The following is a 16,599-nucleotide window of genomic DNA, read 5'->3' as shown; positions in this document are numbered from 1 at the left end:
TACCGAGAGTATGCTCTGTAATCTAAAGTGGCTGCTGCTGTCCTCTAGATTGCAGGGATCGTGCTGTCCCAGATCCTGATCTCTCAGATCAAAGATGAGATTACCTCAGTGTTGTGAGAGTGGGCCGACGCTGGGGAAGAGGAGGGAAGAAAAGAACTTACAGTACTCCGCTCAGCTCCTCTGACATGTGCAAGGACATCTTTTTTTTACTGCTACTGTATCTCTGCCATGTTTGAGTACATTTCTTATTCTTAACGTGCTGTTGCCCTCGGGCATACAAGTGTGATGCACTTTATTGTGTTACTCAAATATTCATTCACATGCAAAGTGCCAAATGTATATTTATTGGTTTTGATAATGGTTTTTGTGTTGATATTGACATGAAGATTTTATCTCTGAAGAGTATTTATATTTAAATGTGACATTTGCTAATAAAATTCAGAAGAAGAAAGTCACAGTCATCTACATTGATTAGAGGTGTCTGTTTTGCTAAAAGAACAAACTCAGATAAAGCATGTGGTTAGACACCATATTTTGCAGCTATTTATCATGCAAATTGACAACCTGTGGTTAATATTAGCTCATAACCTTGAGATATGTGCAAATTAGTTCACTTACAAAGTTTAACAGGTCAGCAATCTAAAAGGGTGCAAAGCTCTACATTGAAAACTGTATAAAAGGTATCAACCGTCTTGACAACAGTGCCAAATTCCTGGGGGTTGGTAAAGGAGTCTCCTAAAGCCAAACATCAGCACATCAGATTATGATGTTACTTTGATGATTTTTGCATGGGAGCTGCTCCGTGCACCTTGCAACCTTTCTAGACGTGAAGAGCAAGGGCTCTCTGCATCAGTCGATCAGTCAGAGGGGAATTTGGCCTCACGGCATCACGCTCCACCAGAAGGCATCTGGGGGAATTCAGCAGAACACAAGACGGTACACAGAGATGAACACAGATTCAGAGAAACTACAAGCTGAGAGGCTAAACTGATCAATAATGAAAGTGTAACATGGTGTACGGACAGGGGATGTCTGTTACATAATGGGAGCATACAGCTTGGGTTCTGCATGCACATGAAAACCCCAGCAGCTAAAGAACGCTAGTGTAGAGCAGCCCCAACTATACACCATCATGATGAAATCCAGAGGTTCAAAAAGTGCAAGACCTTTTCTTTTTTCTTCTGTATTTTCTCAGCAGATTCTCACATAAAAACATAGATGGCAAAGACATACAGAACTGAAATTGGAAAAGGTTTGGCCTGAAATCCCAGGTGTGCATTACCTTCCCAGTTTCTGGTGGTGCTTATTCTCTGATTTCATGGCTGCATGAATAAGCAGTTGATTGAAGAGATCCCTCTGCAAACAACAGTGGACAAATCCATTAGTAAGCACCAGACCATTCCAACAGTGTATATAGAGTATTTCTACCTTTTTGTGTTATATTGTATGTAAACTGTTGCACCTTGGGGAATGGTTTTCTGAACACCAAGGACATAAAATCCATCAGCATCCATCACAGGGATTCATTATTCATGCATTGGTGCACTGTGCTCCACATTCGCACTCTATGTAGCATGTTCATAAACTGAAAGACTCTTATGTAGAGCGTTCCTCACCTCTGGCCTATTTTCACAACAACATTTCTGTTTTCTCTAGAAAACATGATACAGTATGATCAATGATGTCCAAAGAAAGTAAAGCCTCAAGGCTGAAAGCTTCCAAAGGGTGCATAGAGATCTACAGTTGGGCGTGGGCTTGATTTTGTTTCATTTTTCTTGTTTGCTTTGAGTTTACCACATTTCTGTGGACCTTACTTGAGCGTCACTGCCACCTATATCTACCATGCGGTAGCGTAACGGGTACAGGAGCTCCATGGCTCCACTGTAGTTGCCTCGGTTGTACTCCATCATAGCCCGACACATGGGTACACCTATAGTCTCAGCCAGATGATGTTGCTGATTGTCCCCCGGCTCCCTGTGAAGAAAAGTAGTGGTTTCAAAAAAAGAAAAGACATTTCTTGGTAAAGCAGGTTTAGAAACTAGTGCTCAAGAAGAATGCTTTTTGGGTTTTATCTCTGTACAGGAATAAATCTTGGATTGCAAGAATGAAATACTTATTTTACTACAAATGTGATACTTATCTTTGTACATCTATAGACACCTCACCAAATTGTTTCACCAAGATGGATTAGACACAAAGGATGATATTTACAAGGATTTGTATCCCTTTTATAGGTGCTAAAAGGATTGCTTTTGCCCTTATTTTTGTGCAGGTATGTTTGGTTTCATGCAATATGTATTTTAAGGCATTCCAGTTAAAAATATGGGAGGAGTGAAAAAAAATTCATACACTACTGACTGACCACTGTGGCAGAGGAACCTGTGTCTGAAATGTAACATCTAAGAAAAGAAGATGTAAAATATTAATTTATCAGACATACAATATGGGTGAGAGACTAAGGCCAGGTCAAAACAGAAGCTGGCAGAGCAAGAGAGAGCATAGAGAGAAAAAACACAAACTAAAAACTGCATTTTACAATGTCTTTACCTGAGCTCTCCACAACATCACAAGACAGAGGAGCAAAAATGCAACAACCTGTTATTTTTCAAGTCATTACCTTTCTGTTTCCTGCAGTGGCCTGCTACTTGAATATGTGGTTTTCCTGACTTTTAATGGCTCATGGCAGCTCAAGTCCAGTTTGAATTAAGAGTTGAAAGGTTTTACCATAGATCTCGCACATTCATGTCTCATATTTCATTGAATCATTGATCTTTTTGTTGTACTGACAACATCAGACTGTTCAACTAATATGTCCACAGCCTTCTTTTTGGAGGATGAATACATGGTTTCAGTTCCATAAATGTCACCAAAAAAAAAAAAAAAAATGCAAAACATATGAAAATAGTCAGGTATCACATCTTACTTAGCAGCACTTTATGCAAATCGGCTGAACTGTGACCAGGCTCATTTACATCTGTAGTCTTAGGAAATACCCTGTTAAATTAAAAACGATGCAAACTTTTGCGTCCCTGACAGTTATTTACAAAAGGTTTAGTAAATATCCCCCAAAGTACCATGTTGAATCTTTAATTAATTGTGTGCGTAGTTCATTCTGGAAAACATGTTTGGTTTCTCATATCAAAATAATTTTTGAATTAAATTATTCAGAGAGGATTTAAGCACACAGATCACAAACTGCTTCTCAGACAATGAGGGACTCTTGAGATTAAACACAGACCTTGCAGGTAGCTGCACTTCAAACACCAGCCTCAAGTCAATTTTATAGAGGAGATGTAATGAAATGAAAGCTATGAATGATGCTAATATTTAATCTCTTTCATTAAAAACATTTCATGTAAAATTACGAAAATCAATAAAATCTAGGAAAAGCTCCAGGTTGGTTTATTTGGACAGACTGACAAGGATATTAGAGCATTACTCTACTGAACTGTGAAAGGCATGAATATCCAAGTAGAATTCACTTCACTGTAAGGCCAGAGATTCCATACCACTGTGAGGCTTTCTTGGATTAGCTAATGCTTAGAGTCGCTGCCTCCAACTGTAAAATTACATTATGGCAAAATATGGATTATGTAAAACTGTGCAATCCTTCCAAACCAAGGTAATAAAAGTGACACAGTATATGTGAGTGATGGGATTAAATAAATGCAAAGCTTGAACATGTCTGCTGCTTGCCTGATGATTCAAAGTAGAGCTAAGCTCAGGATAAAAAAATCTGTTTCTTACTTAGGAAGTGACTTTAAGAGCTGCTTTTCGCCCCGAAGGTGCATCATTTCCCAACTCTTGTGACTTGAGTTACTTTATGTAACAGTGAAAAAACATGAGAATTTAAAAGGATTTAAATGGCAGATTTTCTGTGGGTTGTGTGCTGGACAAAATGGAGAGCACAGGCTGTCCATGGTCAGGATGCCAGAACACATTATAACCACAAAAACTCCACAGAGGCAGCAGCTGCTGGTATAACATCTGCTACAGAGGGAGGACCCTGGTCTCTGAGATGGACTGCAGCTCATCTGACTGCATCCGCTCTCTATCTCACCATCCTACGCTCTGCCTTGTTTCTGTCTCTGTTTTACGTAAGGCCTGGGTGGCTCTTATGTAAGGCTGGCAGAGTGTTGAGGTGTGCAGTGAAGAGAAGAAATGGTGTGGAACTTACTTAGCCAATTCCTGGAGGCCCTCAAGCAGACGCTGAGAGGTCCCACTCTCTTTAGCTCCCAGCGACACCATGAGGAAGTGGAGGTCATTAAATAAGGTCACGTGATCATCAGTGTGAGGCTGCGTTACCTGGAGCAGCTCCTGCCAACGATCCTTCACGCACACACCTGAAACATGTACCAACACAAATACAAATATTGCTTGCAGGCTGCATAAAGGCTCAAAATTTATAAGAAAAACATATTTTTTTGAAATGTCAAGAGACTCATTTAGTCTCTGTTTTACTTTGAATAGTGTAAAAAAAATATGGTCAGTGGTTCTGCTTATTACACCCATTTCTAACACCTTAAGTTTCAGATTAATGAGGTATGATAAGTGGGATTATCTCACCTCATTAGCAGGTTCACTTTAAACCATACTATCTTAAATTATCTTAAATTAGATGATGCAGTTGCCCTTCAGCCCATTAGCAACATGTTAACAAATGTTGCAGCATTTACATCAGGCCAATTAGTGTCATTTCAAAAACCTCCTTCTCAGCGATGACACGCATCTTTTCCTGAATTTTAATCAAAGTCTGATGCGTAATGTCCGAGATACCGTGTGTGACAGACAGATAGGAAGATCAGAACTCTCTTCCTTTCTTTAATGAGATGCTATGTGAATTCCCACATTACCCCGCAGCTTACCCTCCATTTCCAGTCTGCAGAGCATTGAACTGGCATCTACGGTGTCCAACATGGATCCTGTGGCTTTACAACGTCTGAATACCTGAGGGAAACAGGACACATTTTCACTATTCACCTTGAACACTGAAGGGTGTAACATACAACTTCCTCCACACAATGACTCTTTTCACATTAAACATTCATGAATATCAGCTAACTTGATGTAAGAATTTCTCTTGTGTTCAAACTTAAGTCAGTCCTGAGTAACATTATGAAATGTACTCGTAAAGGTCCAGGACGTCAGAGAGCTTTACTCTCAAACTGTCTCTAAGACTCTCTCTTCAAACTGAATTTGATTCTGCTTGTTCACACTTGCCCTCAGGACTCCCAAGGAGCACAACACATTGCTTTTAGTCTGCATCCCCTGTGTTCTGGTACATGCATGACTCAGAGAAGAACACAGAGTGTACTCAGATGGATACACCATTAACATTTAGAAGGCAACTCTCAACACAAACAAACCTGGTCATCGTATATTTGCAGAGCGGCTTCGTATTGCCCCTGTGGAGGAGGAAGAGTGAGGTGAGAAAGACAAATTTGAATGACTTCAGACTTGAGTGATAAGCGAGGTTGATAGATTGTGTTGCACAGATGCAAACACAAATTAATCTCCCAATATCATCAACTCCAGACTTCAAATTACCCGGGGGAAAGGATATCATAAATACATGTTCCACAAACACTCCTGCTGCCAATTATTCGCTTGACTGAGAAAACTCATTATAATCTTTACCTTCTCAATGAAGTATAGAGCCCAATGCCAATAGTTATGACTGGCCAGGACGTCAGATACCTAGAATTAAACAACACATATTTCAAATATTTTTCCTAGGGCTATCTTAATTTGTAATTTAACTCAGTGGCCTCTGAATGAACTATACAGTGTTAGTGAGATGTTAATCATAAAAAAAACACTCCTAAGGAGTTGTACCTGCCAGTCTTTCTCTCTACCCTCCATGAACTTCAAGCCTTTGTCCACTTCTGCCTTCATCTCATAAACATGGGCTACAGAGTGGACAGACCAAGCATCATCTGGGGTCAGAGTGAGGCCCTGCACAAGAGAATTTAACAGAAGCCATGACAACAAACACAGATACAGAAAACTACTTTTTTTGTTACAACAGAGTAAAATGACGATTCAAAAATAATGGCATGCTTAACTCTCAGTTACTATCTTTCCTTTTGTCTATGATGTTGCTCAATCTTTTTTCAAGTGACCCTCATGTCATAGTTGCTCTGTAAGCCTTAGGCATTCAGCAGAGAAGCTGCTGAGGTTTGAATGAGCTGCTTATTATTGGTCTTCGACAGCAAATTACTTGGTGAGTTGAACTAGCTCAATCAGCGCAAGCACAGACTTCCTAGACCACCCGGCAAAAATAATGGCAGCAGAGTGTACAACAGAGTATAACAGAGAAAAAAAATCTCACCTCCATGGCTACTTTCTCAGCCTGGTCATAGAAGCGAGTCTCCAGGAGACCAAAGGAATACAGTCCTTTCAGATAACTGAGAACACAATGCACAAAAATCTCTCATTACAAAATAGTTGGATTTATTAGGTTCTCCAGGATGATGAAGAGCAGACACAGATTTTGTGAACATACCTCAAACAATAACAATGACAGCTTAAGGTCAGAAATGTGAGTGTTTGAAATGACCCCAATTTGTAAAAAAAACAAAAAAATCAACATTATTATTAGATCGCTGTTTACTTTTGTGTGCCATCACCAACTTTACTGTACTTTCCTCACATCCACCCGCCTACCACCCATACCGCTGCATTATCAGGTATATTATAATGTGCACGGTGTTTCAGGTCCTTGTTTGACTTTGATGATCCTCCTTGCATATTTTATTGCATTCTTATTATTTTTCTTCTGTGTGTGCGTGTTTCTACATATACTGTTCATACATTGACACATACATTCTTATAGGCAGTTTCCTGTGTTTTCACTAAATCTGCATATATAATGAGCTAATCCTGAAAAACATTATTTTCTAAACGAAACAAGATGTGAACATATCACTGACATATCATTACCTTTTAATTGAGGCAGTGAACTTCTTAGCAAACAGCAGTTACTGAGTAACATTGTCGTATTTGTATGCACCTGGTGAATTTAAGTCCAGTATTCACTCCTTTTAGCTCTGTTTTTGGTCTCTACCAACTCCTGAGGGAAATATCTGGCTCTTCAGCTGCTAAAATACTACACTAGATTCACCAGCTAGTTGCTAAATGTGTCTATATGATGGTTGGTGCTAAGCAGGTAGTGTGTCATTTGATACATTGTTAACAACAATTATAGCTGCTTTAAAGACACCTTTGATTTGCATCTCCTACAACAATGCACCCAAGATGGCTGATATGCTAAATTGTGTGCAGTTATTTGTAGATGGTGCTACATGTGAGTTTTTTAATAGATACCTGTTATACATTAGGAATTCTTAATTGTTAAAAACAATTCCATTGACATTCATTGTATTTGCATCTGAGCTATTTTATATAGTACAAACAATTTTTCAAAATGTGCAAAATCACACACAGATTAACTGTACATAAGCTCATTATGATTACATGTACAGTTTATGGGTTGCTATGAGGTATATGTATGATTCAGGAGTGTTTTAAAGCACACATTCACTCCCAATACATCTATAACTCCACCAATACATTTTGTTCATTGAGTTTTCATATGATTTTGAAGATACCCAAATTGCTGCTTTGGTAGAATGTGCTATCTTTTGTACCTGGACAAAGGCATATGTGGTTTCCAGTGAGGCAACACCCTGGCCACAGAGTCCCTCATCGGGGTTTGGGCTCCCATGTAGAAATAGGCATCGTGGGCAAACTTGAGGGCCAGCATATCAGTGGGGTGATCAACCAGAATGTCCTCCCATACATCACAAGCCTTGGGAAAATTTCTAAAAGAAACATCAGTCACTGTTAAAGACAGGCACATTTCTGTGAAATTATGAAGGACAACAGAATGAATGAACCATGGGATTGACAAAGATGTCAGTATACTTTGTGCTGAATGGAGAGAATTAGAGGCTCTAGAAAATCATAAGTATCGCCCAAAACAATCTTGAGAAACAAAATGTCTTCTCAATATTACCATATTTCCATCTTTTCCATGGGGAAATAAGACGCTGCAGATAAAATACAAATATTACTGGCTAGACTGTGACTGAAATTTACAGAAGAGTATTTGGCACAATGTAGATGAATGTTGTAGATCTGAAGTATGGGACTGCATCTGCTACTATACAGTAGACAGAGACAAACAACAATTTGTTGATGAATGAAATTTGGCCTAAAAGTCATTCTAGCGATCCTTTGTTGTCTAAAAAGACAGCATTCTTTCACAGGCAACCTATTTCCTCTGGCATGGTAATAAACAAAACTCATCTGTTCTCAGACCTACTGTTGACTGGCTGCAGCATAGCCCTGACTTCAAAACAACACTGAATCAGTTGGAACTGCCTTTTGGACAGATTATTGAACAGTTTAATAAACAGCACACAGCTTTTATAAAAAAAAATCTTCCTAGAAACAAATTCATTAAATATATTCCATATTAAAGCCTCTACACGTACAATTGTTGTGTGATTATAAAATCTTCCAAATGTTCTCCAGACATAGTATTTGGTCCTCTGCCCTCTGAGTCCTTTAAATACTGTCTGGCAAACTCCAATTGGACTGTCATGTTTTTTACTTAAAGTGGCTTCTGTGTAGACGCCCTACCATAAAGGCCTGAGTGCTGCGGAGATGCTCATTCTCTTGGCAGGTTCTGCCCGCTCTGCAGAAGACTTCTGAAGCTCTGTTGAGTTCTGAGTGATCACTGTGTCCTTGGTCACCTCCCTGACCAAGAATCGTCTTAGTCCTGGTCCTGGTAACATGTTTGTAACATGTTTCAAAAAGTGAAATTACACTGTATCTCGTGTTGCTAGACTTGAGATGACCCATTACAACTTCAAATTGCACTTGTGGTCTTAAGATCCCTACTTGGGATTCACTCGCCCTTATATGACAATATTCTCCCTGTTTTCACTGTATTTCCTGTGGCAACCTTGCTCGGGATCTTACCCATGTGAGAAGAGCTCCATAGCCTTGACATGGAGCCTTTCTCTGGGAGAGATGTCCTGGCTGTTGGCCAACTCCACTGTTCGCCTCACTGCACTTGCCAGACGCTCATTCAGCCGGGTGGAGCTTGTCGTTCCCACCAGCTCCAGCCCTGTGCTGATCACATGGCCCATAACTACAGGGAAAACAAATCAAACTGGTCTTTTCTTTTTTTTTCTTTATCACTACAATATAACAGTTAACATGAAACATCACGTCCTCTTGTAAAGGTTTTTCTTCTGAACTGAAGTAAACTATGTAGAAGGGCCCACACCAGTACCTGCATTCAAAGGTTAAGCTAGGCCTCTCAATTTCTGTTAATGTTTTTTTTTTTTACCATTACCACTATTGCCCTCATGATAACATGAAGTGGCACACTGGTAACTCTGTCAACTAACTTCAAACTAGATGTTTATTCCACCCATAAATTACAGTTAACAGTGCTATATGTATGTTTTCTCTGCTGCCGAGCATGGTTTCCTGCCACTGTTGGTGGTGGTGATAATGATTGCTTGCCAAGAGCTTCTGTCAAGACAAATGATTAGGATATGCCCTCTGGCCCTCTCATGCAGACTACACGCTACAGAGACTCACTATAGCAAAGTAGCATTACAAGACGGGACAGGCTGGGATAGCTGGATAGCATGCTAACTTCTGCAGAAGAAAAGAAGTGATAGAAATGAAAGCAAAACAACAGTTAATATTTGCTCTCCATCAATGAAGACACCATTTGGTGAGTAAAGGAATGAAGTTTGATGCTGATCTTGCAACGTTTCATCTAGACTGGTAAGTAAACAGTTGCCAACGCTGGCTATGTAGTGACAGCAAAAAAAGTACATACCGCACCTTTAAACAAGCTCAACAACATGAAGTTACAAAGTTCCTAATGATCCTAAATATTGATTGACAAATGTTTTTCTATCTAAATTTATGAGAACAAGGCCACTAGAAAAGAAAATTGTTTCATTAATATATTCAGATTGGATATATCTAATTTTTACACTTGTAAATGGTGTTAAACCTGAACCTCAATTTCTTTTGCTTATGAACTTATAACACAGGAAACATTAGAAAACAGCTTTCAAGTTTCCAGGAGCATCAATAAATGTTGAACCTGCATAACAGAAGCTTGATTGATTGGCATGAACCAAAAGCATATACTTAAAATTTGATTTGAACTCAGCTTGATGAGAGCTCAAGCTGAACACAAATCATTCAGTGGCTTAGTTTGACAGACAGGTACTGATCAACCTCTGCCTCATGATCCCAGGGTCAAAAGATCAGTGCTAGGTAGGTAAGGTAAATAAATGACAGCATAGACAGTCATAGCCAGCTATCCAAGGTTGTCATATCTTCGTCAGTAATAAGTCTACGAACTAACTACTAAGTCTTTTTCTTTTCTTTTAATGGCTGACACTTTGACTTGTCAAATTTCCATTAATTGTCCCAATGAGTCATTCCATTGAATGGTTAGCATCCAAAATACTTTACCAGGATCCTGGCACTGGTTCACCTAAATGGATTGCAGTCATTAGTAATGTTATTAATAACCCGTGCAATTTTTATAACACATCAAAACATCTGCTGTCTGCAGTTGTCTGGATATATGCCTTTTATAGGTCATGGTCCCTATTTATCTGCTCAGATTACTCAGTATGTTTAGCCCAATTATACATTGTTAATTGACCCCAAAGTCTTAGAAATGACACAAGAGTTTTTATGATTGTTTTTGAAATTCCCTAAAAAAGGACTTAAAGGAGCTCTTATGATGTCTGTTTATTTACAATACAGAGGGTTAGAGTCTTTTATAATTAGGTTTTTTTCTGCAGTGGATAATTTTAGCACTGTTACCTTCATCCCTTGCTTTTTATCCTTAATTCTTAACCTTGATTTGCTGCTGTCTCCTTTTTCAACTCCATGCTGCTACCTTGCTACCTCCTATTGAGATTTATTTTGGAAGAGTTTCTCATCAGGACTTACCTGGTTTAATGAAAGGTTAAATGAAATAAAGGAGTAATGTTTGACCACAACTATTTACCAAAGTTAGGATCAGCTGCCTGGATAGCAGAAATGCATCCTTCAAATCCTCCCAAGGTTTCATCGTTCCTCCATTTCACATACTAGGAGCCAAACAAAATTGAGATGATGTTAATTGTGAATTCAGTTTTCAATGACAAAATGACAGTGTGTGCACAGTGTGGGAGGAGAGGTTAAGGTTACCTGCGTGAGTAAGGCATCATATAGTTTGCAAGCCTCATTACTGCTCGTGGACAATTTAAGACCCTCCGCCCTCCAGGCCTGTAAGAGACAGAGGTGTTAGGCCGCAGATAATAATACTGTATGTCGTAAATTCTGTATTCAAACACAAATTTATTGTCACAGTAACAGAGCAGCTTCTCTGTCTTCCAAGTCACCTAGGTGACTGTGTAAACTGTGCACATGTATGTTAGCTAAACTCCAGTGTGGGCAGAGGTCAACGATTTACCCAATCAAGTTACAGTTTTCAGTGTCATTAGTAATATGAAACAAAACTGCCTACGCCGACAAAAGAAGTTCCTAATTCTGACAGATAGGAAGTATCTTCATATATCAAGTATCAGGTATCTTCAGCTTCACAAAGTTAAACCTGCTGCACTTCAAGCCAATCAGTACTCTGTGTAAACTGAGGAGAATAACAACGTTAAATCCTACATCGCCATATTTTCGCCGTCGCTTATACTGCATTCTTGCTTGCATGTATAACTGCGGTACACATTTGTCGCCACTTAATTTCACACCAAACAAACATCTTAAAGTAATTTCCTTTCTCGTGCTATACCTTACTGACATGTTTATCGTTTTAGAGTGTAAGTTAAATGCTGCTCCATGAAACCTCAACACTAACCTCACAGTCCCTGAAACTTGCAGCAATCATTTCTGAGTTACAGCTGTGTGCTCTCCCTGCCTTCGACCCCACTGTGACTGGAGCTGTATTAAATTCACAGGAAACAGAAAGACCGGGACTTGGCATGTTTCAAAATAAGTGCATGAACAAAGCGTGTAAAATGTATATTGAATGTATATTGAAGTACCGCGTACTTTCCTTTTTTCGTGCGTACGTTTGTTTTTTTAAGAGTGGTGTGTGCTACTTTAATGTGAGGCGAAAGGGAAAAAACAGCGCTATTAACTGCGGATTTTATTTCCGTATTTTATTTTGTTATTTTTGTTGTTGATTAGTCTGCACACAGCTTTTGCGAGTTTAAAGTGATAGTTCATTGATTTTCCACAGATTGAGGTCTAATGTCTTCTGTGATACTGGCAGAGCTTTGTCGAGTCTTAGAAATATATCCTTGTTAACTTTTTGCAAGTGCAACACCAAATTGCTTGACTATCTCTTTAATTTGTCTTTGCACCATCAGAAAGCCAACATAACTGTTTCCCATATGTAACTAAGGTTTACACAGCAGGCAGTTTCATTGGTAAGAAGCATGTTACTAGACCGTATAGCTGACTCTATTACATAATGCAACTACATCCGTTTGGCTTTAAACTTCATTTCTTTGTTACAGTATCCCATGTTTTCTGCAGAAATCAATAGATGAGAATGAGAAAAATGAGTGGAGAAACATTTTAAAGAACTGCATTGTTTTATTGCCGTTTTCAGCATACATCCAACACCCCTATGCATTTTAGCTACATGAAGCATTTACATTATGAGTCGTGTCAACAGAACAGTTTAAAAATTAGGATTCTTTTTTTCTTTTTCTTTTCTTTTTTTTTTTTTTTACATATAATACAGTTTGCACACATGTTAATAAATATCAATACAATCATGTCAAACTTATCACACACCATCTAAAACAACAACCCTTAAAATTATGTAACTTTTTTTATTTACAGCTCATACCAAGTCATAAATATAGCCTCTAGTGTTTCTGTGCTGTAAAACAGTGACCACTTGGAGTATTATTATTATTATTATTTTTTTTTTTTACAGTTGTCAAAAAGGCTATTAGATTTGACTACCCACCAGATAAACCATAATGTTCCTGTCTGATGCAAGATGCTCATAAAGCACCCTGCATTACTTCAGTGCCCCAATTTAAAATCCTATTTTTGTTTTCTTGGGGACCTGCTGTATAAAAATTTGAAAAAAAGTAAAAATCTTGAGTTCCAGTGGGATACACAGATGTGACTACCTCAAAAACAAGTAAACTCAGAAAAAAAATATAAATATCAAGAATGAAAATGAAAAAGGCATCTTGTTCAAGGGTGAAGGATTAACACTGCCATGTACTGATCTAAGTGATGTGTAGTGTGAATGTTCTTGTGGTGTTCTCCTTGCATATCAACCAACAGAGACAGTCCTGTGGCACAAAATGAGTGATGTGAGCTACACTGATTTCCCCATTAGCAACAGTGACATCAGATTCATGAATTATAATAACACCACAATGTTAACACGTATGGTAGAAACCTCTTTGAACCGGAAAAGACGGGTTTAGCTCGCTACTGTTTACCAAAGTAGGAAACATAAAAATCCAGTATTGAATATGGACAAGTATTTGTAAACAGTAATGGTCAGTGTGATGTACAGTGAATGGCATCTCACAGAGAGGCCCATCATTATCGAGTCATGTCAAGTGATTAAATGCTCACATATAGTATAAGTCTTTATTCTATGTCTAGCTATCAAAGACAATGTAAAGATCTTCTATGTGCCTGCAGCCTTCATTCCTGACATGCAATGGCTTATGGTTGCATGGGAGTTATGCACATGTGCAAGATAATGAGATTCTGGGCACTCTCCTGTGAATGCACAACAAAAAAAAGTTTATGTTAAAAGCAAACAAAAATAATAAATACATAAAAAACATGGCCATATTTAATGGGTTCTTTGTGTTGACTCACTAAACACTGTGGGGGGGGGGATAGGGGTTTGTGGTTCATTAGGGTACTGAAGTTTATCACTAGATAGAAAGGCAGCTTCAGCAGAGGATGTCCTTCCTATAGTCAAGACTGAAAAGACTGAGCCTGAAGACATCGCTCCAGCTTTTATTCACACCTCTGTAGCAGTCCTTTTTCAGAAAAGAGAACAACTTCATTCGCTGAAAACGTGACTTGCTCTACACAACTATACACAAAAACACAATTCTTTACAATTCCTTTACATCAGCAGGACCAAACTGCATTCTTCCCTTTAGACAATCGAGAATGAAAAAAGTCTTTCAACATTCTCCCAAAGGCCCCCCCTCCTTCTTGCTTGAGAGGATCCACTTCAAGGCTGTGATGATAAAGTTGCGAATGTGCTCGCCTCTCCACCCACAGAGAGAGAGCCCAAGCAAAACTGCAGAGTGATTAACTAGAACTGCCTTTGGGCAGAGGATATGTAAACGTTTCAGACTGCTTCAGTGTCAGAGGCAGCCGTAGTGTTTGTCTGTGTGTGGCGGGGAAATCTTTACACATTCACTGCTGCAGGTGTGACAGTTTCAGACAAACTCTGCCCGTATCGGTGTTCAGCAGACTATTCTGATCACAGATGACCACGCGAGGCAGAGAACGCCAAATCACCAGTCGACCACTTTTCACTGAAACTGATGAGCAATTATGTCACTCCTCTCAGGCCCAGTTGAGGTTGAAGCCTTTGGAGAGCATGACAGCCTCCAGGTCCTTGTCTTCCTCCTTCTCCCGAAGCCTCTGCTCCTCCAACAGGGCCACGAGGGCATCACGCTGCTCCACCACCTCCAACATCTCATTCAGGATCTGCTTTTCCTGAGCAAGCTCCTTTTCCGTCTTCAGGTGGTCTGAAAGAGGGAAAGGAAAACAAGGAATTAAAGAGGATCGATAAATAGAGAACAGATAGGTGCTATGAAACAGGGCTGTTAGTTAATTAACATTCCAGCATTTACCTTCCACAGCCATTCGTTCCCTGAGTTCCTGCTGCAGTCGGCTCTGTCGGTCCTCCAGCTCCAGCTCTCTGGCACTTGGGGACAGAAACAAAGTTTGTTTCACTGATCAATTATAGCCGTCAACATTTATGTTTCATGTGTTTCATTGTTTATGTGTCTTCATTTACATATGCAGATTTTTGAAAATGATTAGTTGTTCCAAAAAAAGATTAATTCATCTAAAAAACATTCAGTAAATGATAATGAGATAACACTGAATAATTTAATTACTTGTCAGAATGTAATAAAGGTGTTTCTCTGAATGGATTGCAAATGTGACCTCATATCATATTATTATGTTACAAAATGATTATGACAAACAATCTTTTTATACTAATGATGTCACATTAATAATAATCATAAAATAAGTAAATTAGTATTCTTACATAATCAGTGGATTCTGTATTAAATTATAATTGCCTTATACTTTAAATTAACTTATTACTTAAAAAAAATATTTTTATATAGTAATATTTTTTATTATAACATTATTACATCATCCTCAATTTACCACATTAACAGGTTTCATTAAACACTAGCATCAGGGCTCAAGAAAATGTTATTTGTTGGTCTCCTGGTCCTAAACTTTAGTCTGGGTGAAATATCTCAACAAGTAAATCCACACATTGACAACTTGACACAACAAACAACCATGGTCCTCAGAGATAATCCCTGCCAACTGTGATGATGACTCAATACCCGCAGGTGAAACTTTCCACTTGCCCAACACTTGTGTTTACCATGTGGCCGTCAGCAACACTTAAAGAATAATGCTAAAATATCAGGCTGACATGATAATGTTTAATGATGATAATGAATAATGATAATGGTCATCCCCCTTCTTTCTTTTTTTTTTTTTTGTCATGTCATGTAAGCATGCAGGTGAAGTGATTAACAGTCCAGCCACTGATCTTCAGGTGGCAATAATGCTTCAAGATGCACAGCAGGGAAGTAGGAGAAGAAGAGTGCTAGCTTGTAAACATGGATGTAAACAATGTAAGGTTCAAACTTCTAAGAAAAATCAGATTCATAAATGTTTTATGAGGGAGGAAATGCACCCAACACATTTGTTAGACCTCAAGGATACACACAAAGCATTTTGGTGTGTAATACCAAATGTAAACATATCTTTTTCTCTTTTTTTTTGAATGTCAATCTTGATAAAAATACAACTCAGTATGGCAAAAAAAGTCTGATCTTGTTTAGCAATTTCTAGACTTTTTACTACATTTCAAAAAGTTATTACATAACTAATGAAATTATCAGTTGGTACACACAGCACAATCGCATCTACATAAGAATATATAAAATAGGATGAAACAGAAGACATTTTGAACCTTCTCTATGGTCAGCAGAAGAGTAATTAATATAGCAGTTACACTTAGTTACACTTTGACTAATCAGTCCATCAATTAGCTTACCCATCTCATCAGTCAAGTAATGTACTTACAATATCATGAGTTCTGACTCGTAGCGGACCAGGGCATTTTTCTCCTGCACCAGCTTGAACCACTCTTGCATTAGCTTAGGATCGTCCTTCTTGCCCATGCCTGGAGGAAAGACGGAAGCACGGAGTGTGAAATCAGATGGCTGGGAGACACTTATGTCACACAGACAAGGACTGACACAGGCAGTGCAATGACAGCCA

At 38.7% G+C, this 16,599-nt stretch overlaps 2 protein-coding genes across 15 annotated transcripts in view; both read right to left on the bottom strand.

Annotated features, from left to right (window-relative positions):
• Positions 1-323: 323 nt before the first annotated feature.
• ttc38 (tetratricopeptide repeat domain 38) lies at positions 324-11,981 on the bottom strand. The gene is made up of 14 exons (XM_022754480.1): positions 11,909-11,981; positions 11,245-11,322; positions 11,063-11,144; positions 8,989-9,160; positions 7,650-7,823; positions 6,332-6,407; positions 5,836-5,955; positions 5,638-5,697; positions 5,367-5,405; positions 4,866-4,947; positions 4,178-4,343; positions 1,815-1,974; positions 1,283-1,356; positions 324-908 (listed from the first exon to the last, which is right to left on the bottom strand). The coding sequence occupies exons 1-14, from the start codon at positions 11,936-11,938 to the stop codon at positions 821-823; spliced, it is 1,401 nt and encodes a 466-aa protein (XP_022610201.1). The 5' UTR covers positions 11,939-11,981; the 3' UTR covers positions 324-820.
• Positions 11,982-12,939: 958 nt separating this feature from the next.
• The window catches only part of LOC111228358 (protein-methionine sulfoxide oxidase mical3a-like), a 66,019-nt gene continuing 62,359 nt past the window's right edge, over positions 12,940-16,599 (bottom strand). For all 14 annotated transcript variants that reach the window (XM_022754166.1, XM_022754172.1, XM_022754170.1 and 11 more), the window contains 3 exons: positions 16,402-16,501; positions 14,913-14,986; positions 12,940-14,807 (listed from right to left, as the gene is read on the bottom strand). In XM_022754166.1, the coding sequence (XP_022609887.1) occupies positions 14,623-14,807; positions 14,913-14,986; positions 16,402-16,501 (359 nt within the window). In that variant the 3' untranslated portion in view covers positions 12,940-14,622. The remainder of the gene's footprint in view (positions 14,808-14,912; positions 14,987-16,401; positions 16,502-16,599) is intronic.

Source organism: Seriola dumerili, unplaced genomic scaffold (genome assembly GCF_002260705.1).
Source record: "Seriola dumerili isolate Sdu_G_001 unplaced genomic scaffold, Sdu_1.0 BDQW01000219.1, whole genome shotgun sequence".
Classification (NCBI taxonomy): domain Eukaryota; kingdom Metazoa; phylum Chordata; class Actinopteri; order Carangiformes; family Carangidae; genus Seriola; species Seriola dumerili.
This window is presented reverse-complemented; position numbering and strand designations above follow the sequence as displayed.

Excerpts from the sequence above, each read along its gene's own strand:
- ttc38 (XM_022754480.1), bottom strand. The coding sequence starts at position 11,938 with ATGATTGCTGCAAGTTTCAGGGACTGTGAG. Across the intron at positions 7,824-8,988 it reads ATGGAGCTCTTCTCACATGG|AAATTTTCCCAAGGCTTGTG; the intron begins GTAAGATCCCGA and ends TGTTTCTTTTAG. Across the intron at positions 1,357-1,814 it reads TAGGTGGCAGTGACGCTCAA|AGGGATCTCTTCAATCAACT; the intron begins GTAAGGTCCACA and ends TGTTGTTTGCAG.